At 37.7% G+C, this 17,614-nt stretch overlaps 1 protein-coding gene across 4 annotated transcripts in view; it reads right to left on the bottom strand.

Moving 5' to 3' along the window:
- Nucleotides 1–3,030: 3,030 nt before the first annotated feature.
- The window catches only part of BBOX1 (gamma-butyrobetaine hydroxylase 1), a 50,200-nt gene continuing 35,616 nt past the window's right edge, over nt 3,031–17,614 (bottom strand). For 3 of the 4 annotated variants that reach the window (XM_081153250.1, XM_081153249.1, XM_081153247.1), the window contains 4 exons: nt 14,931–15,036; nt 9,865–10,061; nt 4,935–5,101; nt 3,042–3,607 (listed from right to left, as the gene is read on the bottom strand). In XM_081153250.1, coding sequence (XP_081009376.1) covers nt 3,447–3,607; nt 4,935–5,101; nt 9,865–10,061; nt 14,931–15,036 — 631 coding nt within the window. In that variant the 3' untranslated portion in view covers nt 3,042–3,446. Of the gene's footprint in view, nt 3,608–4,934; nt 5,102–9,864; nt 10,062–14,930; nt 15,037–17,614 lie in introns of all 4 variants that reach the window. The other variant, XM_081153248.1, reaches the window with a different exon arrangement.

Below are 17,614 nucleotides of genomic sequence, written 5' to 3'. Positions count from 1 at the left end.
CCAAATCAGGGTAAATTCTAATCCAAGTTACATCAGATCTATTATGAGTTTGGGGGAAAGTCAAATCTTTAGACCATTATATCCAAGAAACCTAATCATCTTCAGTCGGCACCAGCTGCTGTAGCCCATAATATGTCATATCCTATATAACACTTCAGAAATTGTTGCAACTGTATCCAACCCTTCTGTTCTTCCTTTCCAGGGCAAAAATAATTTTTTAGCAGAGAAGGAAACAACTAGTCCATGGGGTGCTGGCTTGGGATGCTGTCTTCTAATGGCAGAATACAATATGTAAGCAGTCTAGCTGATTTTGAATACAAGCCACCAGAGCCTTTATGTATAAAGTGTAACTGATTCCACAAACGAGGCCAATATAATTAGCTTATCATGATACCATGAGGCTTATAACCTTGGTCACAATCATGAAATGTCTCCAGGAAAACAAGTAATGATTTCATCCACCATCTATACACTTTCCAACTAGAGATCTCCAACCCAGGTCTTTGTCCTGAGCTCTGTGTGTGTATATATCCAACTGCCAAACGAAATAGCTCAGGGGCGATGCACGTTCAGTCTGTTCAAAACTGGGTTCACTTTCTTGCCCACAAGCTTGTTTCTGCTGTTGTGTCTTCTCTCCTTGAGCATAGAGTCAACGTTCATTTATCCTAGCTAGAAACCTGGGAGACATCCTAGACATTGCTTCCTTCTTCCCTTGACTGTGGATTATCAAGTCCTTCAGATTTAGCCATCTAAGTGTCTCTCCAGTCCCTCCCCCAGCATTCTAATTCAGTCTCCTTAATTTCTCATCTGGCTTCCTGCCGTAGATTTATAACCTCATAAGTGGATTTATGGCCCATAGTCTTTCTCATTTACAATTCCCTCCACAATGTAGCCAGCTGGGTCTTTAAAAAATGAATATTTGATCAAGGCTCTTGATTGCTTGAAAACCTTTAAATGGCTCCTCATTGCTTTCAGGATTAAATATCAACTCTTGAGTGCAACCCAAGTTGCAACATTTCATGACTTGGCTCCCATCTCTATCTCTAGCCTTGTATATCTCTTCTCACCCTAATCTACCCTCTCTCCCTCTAAAATCTCTCTTATTATACCTAATAATAGTTAGCATCTATTGAGTACTTACCCTAAGCTAGGAACTATGCTTAAAGGCTTTAAATCAATGTGTTCCAAAGTTCTCTGATGATATGTATCACCTAGGGTGTTTGCTAAAAATACAATTCTTAGTCTCTCTTCCAGACTCATTGAATCATAATCTTCAGGGACCAAACCTGGGAAGTTGTAATAAGTAAATAAAATAAATAATAAAATAAAATAAAATAAAATAAAATCCTCACAAAACACATCCTCTGAGAAGTTTGAGAAAACATTGCTTTACAAAAGCTTTTATTTAATCATTAAAATTAATGAGATAAGAACTGTTGTTAGTCTCATTTATAGATAGAAAAACTGAGGCTCAAAGGAAGAGGTAATTTTTCCAAAGACACATAGTTAACTGATTGTCATTATTATGACTTGAACCTAGGCACCCAGTTGCCTCACTTGTGCCACTGTTATATTCTACCTTCTCACTTGTGTATCAACACATGTGCTGTGTTCACTCTCAGTTCTCTGGGCCTCTTCTGCCCTTTGACTTGGGAAGTTATTTTCCCACCTTTGCCTGGAAAACTACTATTAACCCTTTTTCAACTCAGCTGAAGCTTTCATTAACCTGCCCCGCCCGGCTTGGTTCCTTTCCTGCGAACCATTCTGTTGACATTGCATATCATCATCTATACCCTTATCTGTTCCCCTACCAGACTATAAGCAGGCACATCTCAAGTCCTTCTGTGTCCCTGGTCTAGCAGAGTGCCTGACATATACAAGGTATGTGATAAATATCTGCTGAATGAGTAAAAGTGTAATAAATCACTTTAGCTTAGCTTAGATGCTGGGAACTGACAGAGCTAGGGTCACTCCAGAAAATTACTTGTTTTTAGTATTGAATGCTGTCTCTTAGAACCAGGCCATGGACCTTTGAACTCATCTGGTTTTCATTCTAGGAGTGTTTTAGGAGAGATGGGATTGAGACCCCAACCCATTTTTTTTAAAGTTCAAAGGAATAAAACATGTGATATGCTACAGTAGCTCCAATCAAGACCAGATTATAGAAAAAGACAACGAAGGGCCCAGAAAGGCTCAGCGTTATAAGGGAAGGGGCATCTGAGCTGGCGATGTGAACTCTGGATTTAGGAGGCTAAATCTAGAGTTCAGAGAATCAGAAGGATATTCTGACATGGGCTTAGGGCATTCTCGATCCAGACTCCCAGTGCTATGGGTGCACTGTGACCATGAAGCAAAAGTTAAAACAGTTGGAAGCAGTGTTTTCACTTGGTCTTAAGGCAACAGGTACAGCTCTGCAGTGGTGGCTGCGAGTAAGACTTTTAAAACAGGAGGCTTGGTGAGGGCCCAAAATGTATGGACTAAAGGTCTACATACTACCAGGATTTCAACAGGGCTGAGGTTGCCCTGTTGACAGGCGTAGGAAAGGGACTGGGTTCAACAGGAGTGGAATTTCCATGGCTTCCAATGACACCTGTGTTCCACTACTGGGGACAAGGCAGTGGCCACAGAGGAAGCCAAGACCATCAGGCGAATCTGTCCAGAAGTTAACAGACATCAAGTTTATTTATGAGGGTTGCATGTATCTTGGTTGTACCTTTCTTAGTTATTGTTGAAGGCAAGGAATGAAGGGAGCTGGCTCATGGACAAGTGCAAGCTATCCTCGCAGATCTTGTGAGTATTTACTTGTGGCACGAGAAATTTAGGGAGACTAGGATTTTCTCTTAATTTGGCATGCTTGGGTTTGGTGTCATAATTTAGGTTTAAAGGAAATGTCAGGTCTGTAAGGTCTGGGGATTTGGGTGATAGAATTTTTAACGAAAGTGAGTAAAACAAATCTTTGAAAACATGACTCTTTTCTCAAGCATGCTAAAGACAGTCATACGCAGTCACAAAAAATGAGACCCTATAGGCAACAGAGCAAAATCCTGTTTTATATGAGGCAAGTTTTATTTGAAGCACAAGCTTTATTTGAAACGAAAGCTTTCTTTTTAAAAAAGGCATTATTTGAAGAAACGTTTTATTTGATACAAAACTATTTGTAGGCATTCTGGAGACTCATTTATGGGCAAAAGAAATTAGGTCCTACATGCACTAGAACAGAAGGGAGGCTCTGTTTGGAAAAGAGAGAACACGGCTACAAACATCCAAAGAGTTGGCATTAGAGATGATTACAAAGAAAAGAAAACTCTTGTCAGAAAGGTGACACATTCAATGTGAAAGAAATTAATATGTAAATGACATGGATCTTGGTCTGTGAAGACATATATCCTTAGCATATCCAACAAAATACACTCACTGGAATCTTACTGAAACTACAGACGGGAGGTTCAGTTTCTGTTCTGGACACGCTGCCTTAAGATGCGCAGCCTCGACATTACCACGTCCCAGTCGGCGTAAGCTCCTTCTAGGTGGCGGGTTATCTCGGTTCCTGCTTCGTAGCTACGTCGGCCATGAAGCAAGCGCCAGTTGTCAAAAGTAATCACGTCACCTGGATGAAAGATTGTCACAATATGAATAATCATGTCTTTAATATTCACAGAGTGAGAACATGCAAAGTGCAAAATATCATTGCTGCTTAGTTCGCAGCAAGAAACAGCATGCTTATTTCTTTACCTAAAACCCAGGCATTCACTTTTCACACAAATCAGGCCACTGGATGCAAACAGCTTTAGACATTTTGACATTTAAACTGTATCACCTGTGGACAGTTTCATAGTTCTTACTTAAAATATTATCTCTGTGTAAAACTTCCGAGTTGTTTTTCCTGACTGTTACTTATCTCTAACTTAGAAGTGTTTATTTCCAGTTGAACAGCATCAAATAATTATAAAGAGAGTAACATTCTTTGCTTGTCTTCTGTGTTTCTGGTATTTTATGTACATTATTCGTAAGCCTCATAAAATTCCTAAAAAGAGAGTATTATCTCATATTTTCATACATGAGAAAACTGAGGCTCCAAGATGTTGAGGGATTTGCCCGAAGCCACGGTGCCATTAAATGGTGAAGTTTAGATTCCAACTCCTATTTATTTTGTCTTTTTCTCCCCTGGTATTTCCATTTTACATGATACTGCTGTAAAAATCAGCCTGGTGTGACTGTATAGCAGTGGGTTTATGGAGATTCCTGGTATTACTTTATTACACCATGATCAATTCAGAAAATAATCACAAATGAAAAGAATCTTCCCCTTGGTCAAATCAGTGGCCGAGAGAAATGATGCTTTTCATTTAAAGCCGTGAGCTTGATGTCATTTTACTGAGTCAAAATGGTCCAGGAAAAACACAGTGCTTTCTGCTCTTTTACTTCAAGTAGCTGGCACACTTCAAGAACTGCCTTATTTCAGGTAGCACTACATCTGCCCGATCAGATAAGTTTAGTGAGTAAACATTACTCATGTAGGTTAGAGAATCATGAGGGTAATTTTATGTGTTTACCAGGAGAGAAGAAATCAGCACAAGCTTCAGTTTATGTTGATTGGCTATCAGGATAGAAATATAAATCATCAGTCTTGATATCATTTGACCTACGCTTGGCTTTCAAGTATTTATTCTTTAGGTTGGAGGTTATTAAATGTTGGTGTGCTTAAGGAATACCTAGGAGCTTGTTAAAAGTGAATATTTTAGAGACTGGAGAGTCAATAGAGCAGGAGTGGGGGCTGGGAGTCTGCTCTTCAAGCAAGTTGGCTGCTCACCAAGATTCTACTGTAAGTGTCCCACGTTCCATGCTTGAGAAAAACATCTCTCTCTATTGCTCTCAATGGTCAAGGTTGAAGAAAATACAGCCTTTCAGTTGTTTGAGAAAACATGTTCACTGACCTGGATTCATCTTGAAAGTGAACTTGGATTCTTTACAGTTCATGAGGTCCACAAACTCCTTCAGAGCAGCATAGAAAGGTTGAACCTTCTCAACAGGCACATCAAATATTGTGTCTCTTGTCGCATTATTGAAGTTGATGCGAACCACTTGGCCTTTATCATCCAATCTGTTTTTTTAAGAGAAAAATTTAAATATATAAGTCATGAAGTATTGATTTACATTTCTAGGGGTCAACTTGTCTTTGAAGATGTTTCTGAATCAGTATTGAATCCAAACGCATGTACAGAAGATGTTAATGTTGTCTGTGGTGCAATGCATTTATTTCTTTTTTTCATTTATTCATTCAGCAAGTATTTTTTAAAATCTTACCACCTAAGTGCCAGAATGATTAAAATTAATTTAACAGAAACATTACTGAAGACTTCAGTTAAAAAGTTTTTCTATGTTTAGAGAAATGAATTCATTCTTCATTCTTTAAAACAGTAGTTTTTACATATTAAAGTATTTTTATAAGTTCATAGGTCCATCACTTTATATGTTTCATTTATTGGGCATTTAAGTATGATTTTATTGGAGCATTATTGGGAAGAAAGCTCTGTTCTTTAAAAGTTTAAAATACACTTTTCTAATTCAATCCCTGGTTTACAAATGGGAAAATAGAACCACAGAGGAATGAAGATTCTAGCCTAAGGTACATTCTTTGAATCTTCCTATCTATATGCCATCTTCCATGTTACTGACAAGGATGTCATGACATTGAAACTCCTTGGAGGTCTTTTGTCCTAGCCACTCTGGCGATCAGTTCTTCTCTCACTAACATCGTAATTCCTTGATGGGAATGGTTATACTAGTTATGAGCTCTCTCTTTTAGAGTCCATGTGTGTATCCTCACATATCAGTGAAAGGAACTTTGTGATTCATTAATCTAATGAAATCAGAATTGTGTGTCTTGTGGTACATTGTACTAAGCTTAATTTCCAAGAGTTCACATATATAAACAAACATAATCAGTTTTCTGTGCGTATGCAACATGGTCTCTGTCTCCTTTTATGTGTTTTTTACTGTCTATCTGAGAAAACAAGACACAAACTCATTATTTAACATTCTCAGCAATGACATGAGGGGAGATAGAAAGAAAATTAGTTTTAAGATCTAGAGAAGACATTATTTTGATAATTGAAAAATGTTAGAAGAACAACCTAATATGCAAAATTGAATCTTTGTAAGAAGGAAATCATGTGTGCAACAAGAAAATGAAAGAAGGGTAAAAAGCCCCCCCAAATGAGGAATGACTGGCTTTATATTAACTATACATGAAAGACAAGAATTGAACTTAAACCAGCAACACAGTAACTGTAAACCAGCAAGAGATCATCAGTGATGCCAACAAAAGAACACAATGAAAGGACAGTAGAATTACTTCTTATAATCAGCGGGTGCTGTGACTCCTCCTCATTAGTTACAATATCATGTTTCATTGAGAGATGATATTTGATGGGACTTCTAGAATTTGTTGTGGAAACGTCACTGTGCTGTTGCCCACTATAACGCATTTTATGAAGATCAGCAGTAAAAATTTATTTCAAATCAGAAACATCTTGAATCTTGCAAATTAAGTACATCCCCTCCTTTCTTTGGTCTCTAGAAACTTGGAGCTGAAATTGAAATCTATTACCAGTAAATGTGTTGAACTTTAAGGAAATTATAGCTAGCTAAAATTTATTCTGCTCTTTCTGAGTCAGAGGAGGCAGTCATTTATTAGCTCTGTTAATTCCCACTTCAATAGTATGTGGTAAGTATTAATATTACTCCTTTTTTACTAGCTCCCTTTTTACCATGGCTTAGCCAGCATGTCATTTGACCAAAATCGTACCACTAACAAGGGAGGAAGTTTTATTCATGTGTTTGACTTTGTAACCACTGAGAAGCATTGCTATTGCTTAACCTCACCATTATTATTTTTTTCCAAGTTTTTTTTATTTGTTTATTTTTTCTTTTACCGCACCTAATTATGTCAATAGCTTCCAACATATTTTATTTTTTAAATGTTTTTTATTTATTTTATTTTTAATCTATTTTTATTGATTTCAGAGAGAGAAAGGGAGAGGGAGAGAGAGAGAGAAACATCAATGATGAGAGAGAATCGTCTGCCAGCTGCCTCCTGCACACCCCCTACAGGGGATTGAGCCCAAAACCCAGTCATGTACCCTGCCTGGGAATCGAACCATGACCTCCAGGTTCACGGGTTAATGCTCAACCACTGAACCACACCGGCTGGACTCCAAGGTCTTTTTGTACTAGATAGGACATAAACATTTCAAAAGAATTAAAAAAGTTAATCACAAAGAAAATGAAATGACCCAAACGCAGAGATGACCAAGGCCCTTGATTAACTGAGAACGCTCTTTGTTTCATCTCCTGCTGTTAAAAATACATTTTTAACTACTGATATTCTCTAGGGATATTCCAGGGCCTTGAAAATGGCCATATTTTGGAATTTTACTACCAAAAATAACAAGGTCAAATCATGATTCAGATGGTGAACATTCAGTTAATCTCACTCAATAGCTAAGTTTTTTGCCTTTCTTCACTAACCTTGCAGAATCTGCAATCATATTGTGCCATTAAAATTTTCATGGACTTTTCCCCCCCGTGGATCCCACTGATAAGTCTAGTACCCACCTGACACCGTACATAGTTGTTACAATATGATTGACTATATTACCTGTGCTGTACTTCACATCCCCATGACTATTTTGTAACTACCTCGTCTATTCACTTTTCCAGCCATCCTGCACAAACCCTTCCCATCTGGCAACCATTAGTTTATTATCTGTATCTATGAGTCTGTTTCTGTTTTGTTCATTTATTTTGTTCTTCAGATTCAACATATACGTGAAATTATATAGTATTCATCTTTCTCTGTCTCTTACAGGTTTTTAAGGCTTTTTTGAACAGTTGAAACTGTCATGTTAAAACCAGTAACCCAAGAATTAGTTTTTTTCTTTCCTACCTCAATGACCGACCTCTCTGAGAATGTTATTCTGAATTAGAATTTATTTTTGATGCCTCTCTCTCTCTCTCTCTCACCCTTCATCTACTATGTCAGAAAAATATGCTGCTTTGACCTACAAAATATATCCCAAAACGAATCCTTCTCCACACGTCCACTATCACCACTTGGACCACTCATGTTCAAAGCACCTTCTCCTCCAACTTGAAGTCCTGCAGTAACTTCCCAACTGGTCTTCCTGCTCCAACCCTTGCTCTTCTACACTCCATTCAACACAGCAGCCAAGATAATGGATTTAAAATGTACATAAATTTGCATACATGTAAACGTCTCTCTTTTGGTCTAAATCTTGCAGCAGCTCCCTATTTCACTAAGAGTGAAAGCCAATGACTTACAATGGCTAACAAGGCTCTTCATGAACTTCCCCCCATTTGACCTTCTCTGCTCTAGACTGGCCCTTTGCTTGCCTTGATTGCACCAGATACGTTCTTAGGCCTTCACAGATCCTTTGCTCTCACTGTTTCAGGAACCTGCTTATCTCCTGGTTAATCTTGCTCATTCCTTTAAATGTTTTGCTCAAATATCATCTGCTCAATAAAGCTTTTCCTTACCATATTATTTAATAATGCAAGTTCTAGCCTCCCTAACAAGGAATCAGGTCCTACAAATTCTCCTCATTCTGCCCAACTTTTCCTTTTTTCTCAAATACTTAAAAATATTTTAACATTTGTTGTAATTTACTAATTTGTTTTAAAAGTTCCAGTTTTCCCCTTCTCTGCTAGATTGTAAGGGATCTTTGTTTTGTTCACTGATGTATGCCAAGCACCAAGAAGAGTGGTTGGTCTCAATAAATATTTGTTGAATGAATGAATGAATGAAGGCTCTATGTGTATGTCAGAGAGCTGAGTTAGTATACTGGAAATCTGATTATTTACCAAATGAGTTTACTTTAATTATTTGGCTATTTCTCCTGAAAGAAGAATATAAACTCAATTCTAAAATTGGAAACACCCCAGAATTCACTAATGGGATCTTATTAAATAAACCATGTCCTAGAAACACAATGTAAAATAATTTTCAAATACAAGGATGTATTTGTGGCCTTTGTAGATACTTAAAAACTTATGATCAGATAACGTCAAATGAAAAGAGAACACAAAATGTTCTATGTAGGGAATGTATGAGCTTCATTGGCATCAATCTGGGGAGAAATTCCAGTTTCTTTCTCAGCCCATGTGGTTCAGATGAGGCTGTCCTTGCTCCAGAGAGAAACATGTGACCCAGGAGTGGTTAATAAGAATTGTCTGACCTTCTGTCTATGGCGATTACTTCAAGGCTACACTTGGACACAAATTGGGCAGTGAGTCATTTAGCTTTGTTGTAGCTCTTGGGAAATAAACACTTTCTCTGTGCTGTGATTACCAGCTCTAAAGATAAGGAAAACTTGGAGCTTCCACTGATTATCTTTGAAAATGAAGCCAACACAAAGGATGGCAAAGCTAAGAGGTGAAGAAAAAAGAGATCAAGTTCAGATAACACTGTTTATTTAGCTCCTAGATCTACCTAACGCATTAGATTATTTTACTTCTGGCTGAAGGTGTTCTGACTAGTACAGTCACACTGATTATAACTACGTAGACTTACATTTTCAAATTTAAGTAAAAATTAAGCATACACAAAGTCTTAGTTGTTTCTCTTATATTGATTGAGTGCAGAGATTTTATGAAGTTCGATAAAGATTTTATTTATGGTGAAAAGATTCTCTTTTCCCTCTTTCCCTCTAAAATTGGATTAAAGAGTTAATAAAAAGTAAAACTCTGGAATTAACTGAGCTTTCTGCTGTTTAAGCTTTAGGCAAATGAAGGTTTTGCTGTTAGTTGTTTTATCGCTGTGAGAAATTTATAAATAACACTTACTCTATAATTTTGTGTTTGGATTGTACAGAGAAGTCGCAGTAATCAACTCCAATGTCTGTGAAGTCCACGAAGGTGGAAGACAAAATCTGGAATGCCCAAGGATTTTTTTCCTTGAGCTTTCGGCATATATTAAATCCATCTACAATTTCCGAATCACCCCCGGTGACTGTTTGTTTTATGCAGTGCAGAAACTGCACCTATAAAAAGAAATAGAGAAATAGGTTTTAAAATGATATGTATTTACATTTCTGACACTGCATTAAAGAAAGCACAGGAAGACACAGATGCATTAAAATTGACAAACCATTTTTTTTTTTAAATCTGTCTTTGTGTCAGTAGACAAAGGGGCTGGGGAGAAAAAATTTGCTGCCATCAATATTTTATAGTTCAAACATTGTTGCAGTTGAAGACTTGGACACAGGCATGCTAATGGTCATTAGTAAACAAAAGGCACACAGGATAATAGCTGCAAGGAGCTGGCACTTCATGTTGGAGTATTCGTGCAGGTCAGGTTGGCTTTACAAAGGAGACAGGATTTAATCTGGGTCACGGAGCATGGATGCGATTTTGAATATGTAGAATAGAATGGAGAGAGAGAGAATCAGGCGGCAGTGATGATGGGTTTGCAAAAGTTCACCCTTCACTGGGTATCAAAAAGTTTGGCTGCAGCAGATGGTCACACCCGGGAATGGTAGATCCAGCTGGAAAGGTAATTTGGAACCTCATCATGGAGAGCCTTGAATGTCAGATGGAGGATATTGGATTTCCATGAAAGGCTTTTGAATATGGAAGTAGAGCCTGAATCGAGGACTATCAGTCCAGTGATGTTGCACGGGATAAATTATTTAAGGTGGGAACTAGTGAGAGAGTCTAATGCGATAGTTCATGCGTAAGGTTAAGAAGGTGGGGCTATGAGGATGGATAAATCCAAGAAACACTGGGAATGAGAAACCAAAAGGATAGCAAGTATTAATTATTTTTACTAAGATTTAGGAGAAAACGTTTAACATTATTTCATTTAGCAAAGCAAAACAGTAAAAGTTTAAAAATACTTTTTTTGAGCAGAATTTATGTGTTTTCTTTGGTTATGTGATTCCTATTAGTAGGTCAGCATGGGTGGGTTATTTTAATACTCAAACGTGGGCCCTGATTTTCTGCTTAGAGAAACTAACACGATTCAGCTGTGAAAACTTTATTCTTACGGAGTTGAATAAAAATAAAAACCAGTGTCTGACAGTTCTTATAGAAAGAAGAGGCAAATATGAGCAAATATCCAGATTAGGGGGTATCATTACCAGTGGGAAAAATATCCCCTTGGCTGCTTATCTCCATAGATTGTCTAGAACAGTGTTGTCCATTTGAACCTCCTGTAATGATGGAAATGTAGCCACAGTCCCACATGCCATTGTGCACTTGAAATGTGGTTAGTATGACCAAGGAGCTGAATTTTAGATTTTATTTCATCTTACCTAATTTAAATTAAAATTTAAATAGTCATTTGTAGCTTGTGACTACTGTATAAAATACTGTAGGTCTAGAACATAAATCCTGTCACCCTCCCAAAACTGTGTAAAGTTTCTCAATGTTTTAAATCTTATCCATACTGTTCTCAACTATGATTGTTTAATTTACATTTATTAAGTCCTCACTACAGCCCTTAGAACTTTATACTTTCATCTCCATTTTATAGATGAAGGAACTGAGACCCAGAGTTGAAAAACATCAGCCATCTAGTAAAACGTGGTAACACTGGTATTCAAACTTTGATCTCTTTGCCTCAAAATCCTCAGACAGCAAGTTCCTTTCCCATAAAGAGAGAAGTCTTTTTACGGCACTCCTAATAATTCAGTATTGTATGGTGCATGTCTATGTGCTTTGTAGACTTAAACTTCCATTTTCGATTGGTGATACCTTATTTCCTGATTTTAGGAGAGAACTGGTCTAAATTAATATTAGATCAGTCCTTACATCGATGCTGTTTTTTTTGAAACTCAAAACAAAACAAAACGTGCCTAAGCTGACCAAGTCATTGTAGGAAGTCTTCTCATCACCAGGGCAAGGAGGGGTGAAGCAACATGAATTAAAAAGAAGATAAAATGAAAACCTCAACTTTAAATCTACCAAACTCCAAGACTGCAAAACAATAGCAGAGCGCCGTTTCTTGGAGAATCAGAATGTTCTTTAAATCCTTCTAGATTTGCCATAATGAAGTCATAGAATATTTCCAACATAAATCTTTAAAAAAGGTCAGCTGATATCTTTTACATAGGGCAAGGCCAAGTAATAATCTTCTCCTGTGTATTTATATTTCAACGTAATCTTATGAAAGAAAAAAAGATGATGAAGCCAGACAACATTTTCACTGCGAATTCAAAAGGAAAATATATGCCTGATGTGTATAAAGCCCAATTTTATTTCATGTAAGTCATTCAGCACCAAAAATATTTTCTTTCTAAATGTTAATTTATGGCAGCATGTGACTTTTGGCCCAGACAGAGGAGTCAGCGAAGCAACATCTGTGCTCCATTAAAGCCGTGTCTCCTTGCCCTTGCCCCATCTGATCCAAACTGATCTGACCGGACTCTCGACAGGTAACTTCTCCAGGTCATTTCATCTATACTAAAATAGCACTGACTAATTCTGTTTGTTATAAAAATACTTGAACTTAGGGACAAAAACCCCTCAATAATTCAAAATGGAAACTTGAACAATACACAAACAGTGCCTACATTTTAATTATTCATCTACTAGAATCTAAACATTTTGGGAATCATCTTTTATTTTAAAAATCTCCTATCGGGTCATTTAACTTTGGCTGTTTCATTTGCTAATGGAGACAGGCACAATATTGTGGCATTTCTTTGCTCTTTATAGCATATCTATTACGTCTCTATTGAATGAAAGGTGTTGGGTTGAGTCTTGAGATATAGAGAAATCTAAGATTAAGTTCCTGTATTTAAAGAGTTTGTAATGTATGACAATGTCTATAAATAATCATCACATTATATAAATTATGGAAATTAGAAGTCCAACTCAAGACCCTTGTGATAGTGAAAGATGGAGGCCAGGGTTCAAGTCCAAGTTCCCTATTAATCAGATGTCACCCTGTGAAAGTATTCAAACTTTCTGTGAGTCATTTCCTCATCTGACATAAAAAAGACATGATCTGTCCTGTCTTAAGGGAATGTATCAGATAAAGTGATATAAGTAAAAATGCTTTGAGAGAGTATAAAATGCTGTGAAAATGTCAAGCATTATACTATACTTCAGGAACATTTATGAAGCCATTTAATCACTTTTCCATAGGCTTTCAATTTTAACCCAGAAACAAAACCTAACTCATAAAAAAAGCAGATAATTAAAAAAATTAGAATAGAAGCTTTAGTTTTCCAGTCTAATTTTTAAAACTTTATTCCATCTAGCTTCTCCAACTTGTCTTGAGCAGATGAACCAAGCTAATTAGTTTGGCTTTTAACTCCCAGGGTTTTAGAAGATTTCTGGACCACAATTAGAACAAATCACATTGTGTGTCTCTTCCTGCCCCCAAACCCTACCCAAAAAGGTGACTATAGTGGTCATTTCAGTATCATTTAGTTCAAAGAAATCATGTGGTGTTTTCAATCAACAAAATCATTTAAAATGAGCAAAAAAGAAAAAAAGAGAGAACTCATGGGCATGGACAACAATGTGGCGACTGGGTGTGGAGGGGGGGGCGGCTTGTGGAAGAGGGCGTAGAGGGGATGGACAAATGGTGACTGAAAAAAAATACTAAAAAATAAAATAAAATGTGAAGTCATATTCTCGACTAGCTTAGTTAATACTGGCAAGGACACCAAGAAATAAGGGCACAGAGAAAGTGTGTTCAGTCAACACGTTGAAAAAAACAGACTAAGATTTTTACCCATTTTTCTGTCATTAACTAGAGAGAATTGGCCCAAATTTCCACTTCCATTTACCTTTGAAGATATAGATTTCTGTGCAATGTTTCATTTAGTCCCATTTAGCTCTAAAAATAGAAACAAAATAACATTTCAAAGGTAGCTTCCTTACCAATTATTTCTTGGTTTAGCAACATGATGCTTTTGTAAAAATGTAGTTGGTTTAGTAAAATGACAACTTTGTGATAATGTCGTGGAAGAGGGCCCTAGACATTCTCCGGGGGAATTTGTGCCTCCATGCTGAGCATCTCCCTCCTTGACGAAGAACCTGGTAGATGGGAGAGCAGATGGTTTCCAAAGCTAGCCAAGGTCATCCTGCTCCTTGCATTTACACCCCTTTGCAGTCCATCTTTGCAGCTTCTCCCATAAAAAGTGAACTCTACTTCCTTACTTCTTGAATCTGGGCCAAACTTATGATTTGCTTTGACCACAAAGCATGGCAAAAGTGACACGGTGTTGATTACTAGCCTAAGTCTTGAGAGGCTTTGCATATTTGGCTTGCTGTCTAGGAACTCTGCGAGCTGCCATGTGCCTAAGCCTGAGCTGGCCAGCTGGAGGACCATATGGTCAAACAAGTGGAGCAGGAACAAGCCATCTCAACGACCACCTCGGCCAACCAGCCCCCAGCCGACTCAGCAGCAGCAGAACTGCCCAGATGAACACAGCCCAAACTGCAAAGACGTGGCCTAAGTAAGTGGCTTTTCATTTCAACCACTAAGTTATGGAGTGGGTTTTTTTGCAGTAATAGCTAATATGAACAATGGCCATATGACTTTGCAGGAAAAACCCTACACTGTGCTCCCTTGTTTTATTTTTTCTTTTAACTCTCCTGCTAGTGGCAAATGTGCAAAAAGACCTCAAGATGTACTGCTGTGGAAAAATGTCTTGGCAAAGCAAAACGTGCCAATAGTTACAGGAAGAAACAAAAAAATGTTAAAGAATATACATGAAAATCTTTTATCCCTTGGGAATGGGAAGCTACTTGGGATTTAGGTTCAGAGATATTGTGAGTTTGGATAAAGAAGATCTGCATAAGACAAATCAGCTATATAATATGCTCCTCTAGGCTCACACGAGAGGATACTGGCCCTTGGCCTGCCGTGTGGAATGTGCCGAGGCTCACCTTACCCCAGGTGGGTGACGGAGGGCTGGGTAGTCCGTGTGAAAGCTTAGTTTCCCGGTTGTATAAGCCACATTATTTGCGTCGATTTTGTCTTGCACCTGCCAAGTATGTCTGTAAAACACAAGAAACATGTGTTTAAACAGGCTGTAATGAAGCCAGAGGAAATATGTTAAAATGAACGTGATATGTGGGGGATGGAAACGTTTCATTTCATGAAATAATTACCATAATGATGATGAGCCAAGGAAGAGCCTGAGCTTTCTTTGTCTAAAGTAATCATTTCCAAATTAGCGTCTCCTCATTGCTCCTCTCCTCTCCAAAATAGAGGACATTTGTCTATTCTGCAGAGTTGATAGGTCGGAATTTTAGGTTGTTTTGAATAGCTTCATGCCTTTTTATGAATGATTTATTGAGGTGAAATTGACATAACATAAACCATTTTAAAATGAATAATTCAGTGGCATTTAATACCTTTATAATGTTGATAAACTACCACCTCTGTCTAGTTTCAAAAACATTTCCATCACTCTCGACTAAAACTTCTCACCCGTTAAGAAGTCTCTTCCCATTCTGCAGTCACGGGGAGTTCAACATGTTACCCTGTCCTCTGTGTGGCTGGAAAATGGGCAGCTAAATCCATGCAGAGCGCTCGACAGACTTTTTTTTCTCTGGCATAACTATAGATGACATAACTTCTTTTATTCCAAGACACAGAATGTCTAGATGTCTTCCTTTTTGTCATGTTTGTGCACTTTTAATAAGACCCACTTTTCTCTCAACTGCTATTTGTTTTCTCCGTATAACAGCTTATATATGGATGAGGAGAAATATGTTTCATTCCTTCTCTTTATTTACCATATTGCAATGTAACGGATTAGCCTTCTACCACTGTAAGATGAAGAATTTGTTTTTTTAGGTAACATTATTGATAGAAATGTATTTAAACTAGATAGAGGTAATGGTTTCACAACATTGTCATTGTACTAAATGACACAGAATTGTACACTTTAAAATGGTTAATTTTATGTTATGTCAATTTTCCCTGTATTACCAAAGGGTAGCTTATCTTAAAAGTTAAAAAATTTTAGTTGACAACAAAACTAGGAATTACTTGCAATCCGGTGATAAGAAAGGAAACCATTTCTCAGATTTTGTAAGGCTTTTCCTCAGAAGATAAGACAATGGGTAATTGGAAGAAAACAGTGTTCCTAAATGAACCCAAGGGAGTTTGAAAAACGTCACTATATACGCATATCATTTTATTGCTGTTATGTATCTTTATTAAATCATGTTCACACTTATTAAATCATATTTCAATAAATGTATATTGAACACCTATTCTATTCCAATAAAGCTAGAGCAGGAAACAAAAAAGACAAACAAATGACGCAATCTAATATTCTACATTGGTGAGAGCTATAAAAAAATAAAGCCAGGCAAGGAGCTAAGGACTGGGGGCCAGGAGGCTCTCATGAGTGAGACGAAGCTTTGGGAAGTGCTCTGGAAAGAGTTGGCATTTTTCAGAGCTTTGAATCAAATCAGGGAAGGAGAAGCATGAATTTCTGAGACATGTATTTTAGGCAGAGGACTCTGGAGAGAAAAGGTTGGGTTTTCTCCCCATTCTCTGGGGTTGAGAGGAAAACTACCCATTTGCTCTACTTTTCCCCCCTCATTTAAGTTCTGGATGGAAAGCCCAGTATATCTTTCAGTAAAGGCTAAAGAGGGATCCACGTGTGGCCATGAACTGCAGAGGCCCAGTGAAAAGTGAAGGAGTATATACAGCCTGCTGCAACTCGTTTCAAGTAAGCGTTGAGCAATCCAGTATATATGGTGACTGTGGCCAAGAAATACGTGATCTCCATGAAGCTCATGCCACTCCACATCGCATGTATAATACAGACTTAGGATATTGTCAGCATCAGCATTCCAAGAATCATCAACACATAGGAAGGGATTTAAGGAGACAAAAAAAGCAACAACACTAATTTCATCAAGTTGCAGAACAGATACTATCTTCTAAGAAGATAATGCTCTTGACACTGTCAGTAGGGAATGACTACATTCAAATTTTCTTTTAAAAAGTGCTGATAATTTTGCATTGATTTACCTCCACTATCTTTCTTGGTTCCTCCTATGATCAAGGGTAAACGAACGACTTTTGCTGCAACCAAGAGCTGGCTTAGGTGGAAGGTGCGAGCTTTAGCCCGGGAACAGCTCTTCTCTTTGTTTGACATTAACTGGCTTCTACAGGGAAGGAGCCTGTGACTTGGCTTCATCACAGCAGCTCTCCAGACCTCTGAGCTCACTGGCAGGGGATGATAAACATTTTTTAGCCCTAAAGTATCCTAGGCACAGTTTAGGATGTGTAGTCTAAACGTCTGTGCTCATACATAATGATAAATCCCTGGAAAGGAGATTGCCAATTTCAATCACAAAACATTCTCCTGATAGTTTTAACATAAGCCTGGAAAAATCCTAGAAATGCCGTCTGGTCTACCTTCCCTTATAGAAATGAATCATGCCGAGAGGGCTGCTGCTGTCTGTGACTCTGAGCATTCATTATCCTTCTCAGATCCAAATCTCCAGTGAAATAAGCAGAAATAAATGCAAGCCCAATCCACTGGCCTGTGGAGAAAGTATTTTGTCAAAGCCCACTTGTGGAGCTTTCATCAGAGGAGGACTTATGTGC

The sequence above is a fragment of the Miniopterus schreibersii genome (assembly GCF_964146895.1).
Source record: "Miniopterus schreibersii genome assembly, chromosome: 12".
Taxonomy (NCBI): Eukaryota; Metazoa; Chordata; class Mammalia; order Chiroptera; family Miniopteridae; genus Miniopterus; species Miniopterus schreibersii.
The sequence above is the reverse complement of the archived record's forward strand: the minus strand, read 5'-3'. Positions and strand labels throughout refer to the sequence as shown.